The sequence below is a fragment of the Myotis davidii genome, unplaced genomic scaffold (genome assembly GCF_000327345.1).
Source record: "Myotis davidii unplaced genomic scaffold, ASM32734v1 scaffold72, whole genome shotgun sequence".
NCBI classification, from domain to species: domain Eukaryota; kingdom Metazoa; phylum Chordata; class Mammalia; order Chiroptera; family Vespertilionidae; genus Myotis; species Myotis davidii.
This window is the reverse complement of record NW_006284618.1, coordinates 4,897,589-4,902,247: the sequence shown is the minus strand read 5'-3', so window position 1 is coordinate 4,902,247 and position 4,659 is coordinate 4,897,589. Positions and strand designations below refer to the sequence as shown.

The following is a 4,659-nucleotide window of genomic DNA, read 5'->3' as shown; positions in this document are numbered from 1 at the left end:
GGGATTGGGCCTGCCCTCTGCCACCCAGGAGCAGGCCTAAGCCAGCAGGTCGTTATCTCCTGAGGGGTCCCAGACTGTGAGAGGGCACAGGCTGTGCTGAGGGACACCCCTCCGCCCCGAGTGCACAAATTTTGGGCACCGGGCCTCTAGTGTGTGTGTGTGTGTGTGTGTGTGTATATATATATATATGAAATTCGTGCATGAAATTCATGCAGGAGGGGGGTCTCTCAGCCTGGCCTGCACCCTCTCCAATCCGGGACCCCTCAGGGAATGTCTGACTACTGGTTTAGGCCTGATCCCGCAGGATGTCCGATCCCCTGTGGGATCAGGCCTAAACCGGCAGTCAGACATCCCTCTCACAATCCAGGACCACTGGCTCCTAACCACTCACCTGCCTACCTGCCTGATTGCCCCTAACCACTCTGCCTGCCTGACACCCCTAACTGCTCTCCCCTGCTGGCCTGATCATCCCTAACCGCCTCTGCCTTGGCCCCCGCCACCATGGCTTTGTCTGGAAGGACGTCCATCCATCCTTCCGGAAGGATGTCCCGGAAGATGTCCAGTCTAATTAGTGTCTTACCCTTTTATTAGTATAGACTAGAGGCCCTGGTGCACGACATTCGTGCACTGATTGGGGGTGGGGGGGGGAGGCCTCAGCCTGGCCTACACCCTCTCACAGTCCGGGTACCCTCAGGGGATGTCCACCTGCTGGCTTAGGCCTGCTCCCCACAGAGCCAGCTATGAGCCTGACTCAGGGCTTCTGGCTGAGTTGGGGAACACACTGACCACCAGTGGGTAGCTCCTGTGTTGAGTGTCTGCACCCTGCTGGTAAGTGCATGTCATCATGACCAGTCATTCTGTTAGGCTGATTTGCATATTAGCCTTTTATTACATAGGATATTTATATTGAGCATCCTTTAGGCTGTAGGGTAAAGATTCTCTTTTTCCTCTATCTTTTCACTTTCTAATCTCTTCCCTACAAACACCCACCTTGGAACCCCAACACGGGTATCTTATACCTCCCATTGGGTCTGTCATGGCAGGACCCAGGGGCCAGGTCATTCGCCCCTGGATCTCCTCCCAGCGTGTGGTCTGGAAAGGCGAGTCCGTGTCCCTCTGTCCGTGGAGGTCCTCCTTCGTGAGTGGAATCAAAGCACCTGGCCGCTCCCGCCCAGAATGCGATCGCAGGTGCTGACGCTCTGAGCCCCTCAGAGGAAAGGGGTAACACTCGCCTTTATTACCGCCGACAGCGAGACGGGCGGGACAGCCCACAGCCTCGCGATCATCCCGCCGCTCTGACCACCACGCGGACCGCAGAGCTTCCCCTTCCCCCTCCCCGCCCTCGTGGAAAGGGGGACATCGCGTGGAAGAACGCGGTGTGTGAGAGACACAAGCCACGCAGTGTCAGCCAGGGCTGCCCGTGGCCATGCGGCTGTCCAGGCCAGTCAGGGCCGCTGCTGGGGGAGCCGGCCCGCAGCCCGACCCAGGGACAGTCCGGAGCAGCGCTCAGAAGAGGATGCCGTCCCGCGGCGCCTGCTCCACCGGCTTCCTCTGCTCCTGCCGGCGCCGGTGCCTTGCCCTCTGGAAGAAAACCACGATGACGGCAGTGACCGTGCTGAGGAGGAGGACGAGCAGCAGCAGCCAGAAGGAGCTGCCGTAGCTGTGCGCCGTCCTGCGGTGGGTGGCCAGTGGGTAGCGTGAGTACAGCACCTGGACCAGCACTTCCGACAGGTGGTTGGCTTGCACGTTCCCCACAAACAGCACCAAGGCCAGGAAGGCGAAGGAGCCTGGAGGAGAGGAGGACCGGAAATGAGACGGGACAGGCCGCGTCCCGGCACGGTTTCCTGTCGGGGACGTGTGCTCTGTGGCAGCGCAGCTGGGTTCTAGGCATGAGACTCCCAGGTCTGTGCGGGCAGCGTGGGCCGAGGGTAAGTCGTGTTTCTGACGTGGTGCCCCGGGCTTGGCTTGGAAGCAGGAGGGGTCGCCCTCGGGGAGGAGAGCCTGCACTGCCTGTGCCTCCCGCGTCCTGGGACGGACGGCTCTGGGTGCTGGCTCCCTGTCCTCCTGCCCTGTCCCGCCGCCGCGCCCTGCGACCTGCCTGCGACCTGCCACAGTGCTCCCTCCTGCTCGTGGGGTCCCTGGTGGAGGAACAAATGTGTTGGAGCAGCCAGTTCTGGCCAGGATGGGGCCACGCCAGGCCGCGTGGTGCAAAGGGCAGGCTGGGGTCAGAGGGCACAGGCCTGTGTGGTACAAAGGGCAGGCTGGGGTCAGAGGGCAGAGACAGGCGCTGGGTGGGGTGGGGGGTGATTGTGCTGTATTTGTCCTGGAAGCAGAGTCCTCTCTATTCTTTCACAAACTGGGGGAGAAACCCCATCCTCTTCCTCCCCGTTTGTGCAGACCCAGCCCCTTCCCCTGTTCCCTGCAGGCAGGTGCCCGCTGCCCTCGGGCCACAGCATGGGAGAGCATCTCTGTGTGCAAACCCATCCTGGGCGGAGATGGGTACCCTGAGATGCCCCCGAGCGCCCGCCCTGGAAGCCCACGCGGAGGAACTTGGGGTCCCCGGGGCCCCCTCGGGAGAAAGTCCAGCTTCTCCGAGCGCTGGGTCTGGGCTGTAGGAGCTCAGAGGAGGCAGATGGAGCCAGAGGTGGTCCCGGCCTCAGGCCGCTCCGAACACCCTCCTCCAGACACATCAATGTCTCCCATTGTTTTGCGCCCACCCAGCAGCCCCTGTGTGTCAGCTGGCCCCGAGCAGGGAGAGGAATGCGGCCGGAATTCTCTGTCAAACACGTCTTTGTTGGGAGGAGTAGGTGGGGAAGAGGGAGTCCGCAGGCCCCTTCCTCCTTGTTTTCCTCCACAAACGCATCGAGCCTCGGGGCCTCTCCTGCTGGCAAAGTCGGCTTCGCCTCTGCAGTGGAGGAACAGCCAGCCGGCAGGGAGCAGGGCGCCCTCTCACTGAGACAGGCCGGGCTCTGAGCCCCGAGGCTGTGGACGGCCATCGGGCCCTCTCCCTGCCTCCACCACCTGACTGGCCACTCGGAGCCCACCCAGCCCAGCTCCTGGGTGCACAGGGGTCCCCAGCCAGGGGATGGGCCTGAGGAGGCGGCTCCAGGGGAGGAAGGGGGCTATCCCGGTGAGAGTCACATCTGGGGAAAAGGAGGCTTTCTCCTGGGGTTGTTTCCATGGGTGATGAGCCAAGAATGACTGGCAGCCCTGGTGCCTTCAAGAGGACCAGGGGGCTGCTTAGTGCGAGAGGGGATGCTGGGCTGGCACATCTGGAGGCGCCACACGGGAGGGAAGCAGCGTTCGGTGGTGTGGGCTGTGCCCTGGCCCAGCTGAGCCTGAGGCCCCTGCTTCCCTGGACTCCGCAATGACATGAGCAAGAACTAGAATAATCTGTTCTCACCCTGCCCGTGAGTGCTGCCTTTGGCTGGTGGACAGAGGTCAAGGGTTATCACAGAAATAGCCTGGGACCCTGGCCCTTGGGTGAGGCTATGTGAGCCCCACTGTGAGCGTGGGCAGCAGGAAAACTCGCAGAATGGAAGGAAAGGGCCAGGGCACCTCTCCCAAGGTCTCCTGGCACCTGCCCCCGAGCACCTGCCTGTGCTGGAGAGGGTCTGGCCTGCATCAGGTGCACCCCTGGGGCTTACATGTTAGCAGGACCAGCTCCCCATCCTCTCTCAAGACCCAGCTGCCGAGTGGGAGAGGGAGGGAGCAGGAGAGAGCTGGCTGCCTGCTGGGCACAGAGGCACCCGCTGGGCCACACCTCCGGACAGAGGCGGTGGCCTCAGAGCCCTGGAAGCCACAGGGAGAGGCAAACCTCCTGTGACTCAAGCTGGGGATCCCTCTCCATGCAGCCAGCAGCTCCACCACACCCTGCCCCGCGAGCAAATAAAACCACCCGGCAACGCCCGCTCCCTCCGGCTGCCCACGGGAAGGGCGTTGGCACAGTCATGCACGAGCCACGGTTTCAGCCCAGCTGACTGTTGTGATACGGAGACGAGAATTACTAAGTACGCATGCGTGCACGTATACTTGTGTGTTCCCATGTGGGGGCAGTGTGCATGCAGGTGTGTGTGTGCACGCTTCTGTACAGCACAGGGAGCCCGATTTGGAGGTAACCCCATGGCAGGAGCCGGTGGATGTGTACTGACTTGTGTGGCTTGTTTAACCCCTCCCATCAGGTGCTCAAAAGCAAAGCCTGGTGCATGCCATGCGTTTTCACACCTAACACGCCCTCCTCACCCTCTCCTTGCCTCTCACCAAAGCATTTAATACAGACTCTTGTTTCCAGGGATGCTGGATAAATGCTGTAAATATGCAAAAATAAACCCCGCCCCCTGCCCCTCGCCCCCCTGACCCCGCCCCTGCCCTCACCCCTCTGCCCCAGCGCCCCAGCAGCCCCCTCATTGGCATGGCTGACTGAGAGGAGCGGAGGCTGGGGAGGGGGCGCCTGGGAGCAGATCACCTGCCCGGAGTACTCACCGCTGAGCCCGCTCCAGATGTACACCCCCAGGGGCCCCAGGAACGTCTGGTAGGGGTTGCTGACGCTGTTGTAGAAGGTGAACCCGGCACTCAGCAGCGACGTGGACAAGCTGAGGACCAGGGACAGGATCACCACCGAATGCAGCGTCTTCGGGGCAGAATCGTCCAGTTCCGCTA

General features: G+C 62.0%; 1 protein-coding gene across 1 annotated transcript in view; it reads right to left on the bottom strand.

Moving 5' to 3' along the window:
• Positions 1–938: 938 nt before the first annotated feature.
• The window catches only part of CLRN3 (clarin 3), a 15,075-nt gene continuing 11,354 nt past the window's right edge, over positions 939–4,659 (bottom strand). Inside the window, exons 2-3 of the mRNA XM_006754932.2 lie at positions 4,483–4,659; positions 939–1,787 (exon numbers count right to left, since the gene is read on the bottom strand). The exon at positions 4,483–4,659 is cut by the window's right edge and continues 1 nt beyond it. Of these exons, the coding sequence (XP_006754995.1) occupies positions 1,507–1,787; positions 4,483–4,659 (458 nt within the window). The 3' untranslated portion in view covers positions 939–1,506. The remainder of the gene's footprint in view (positions 1,788–4,482) is intronic.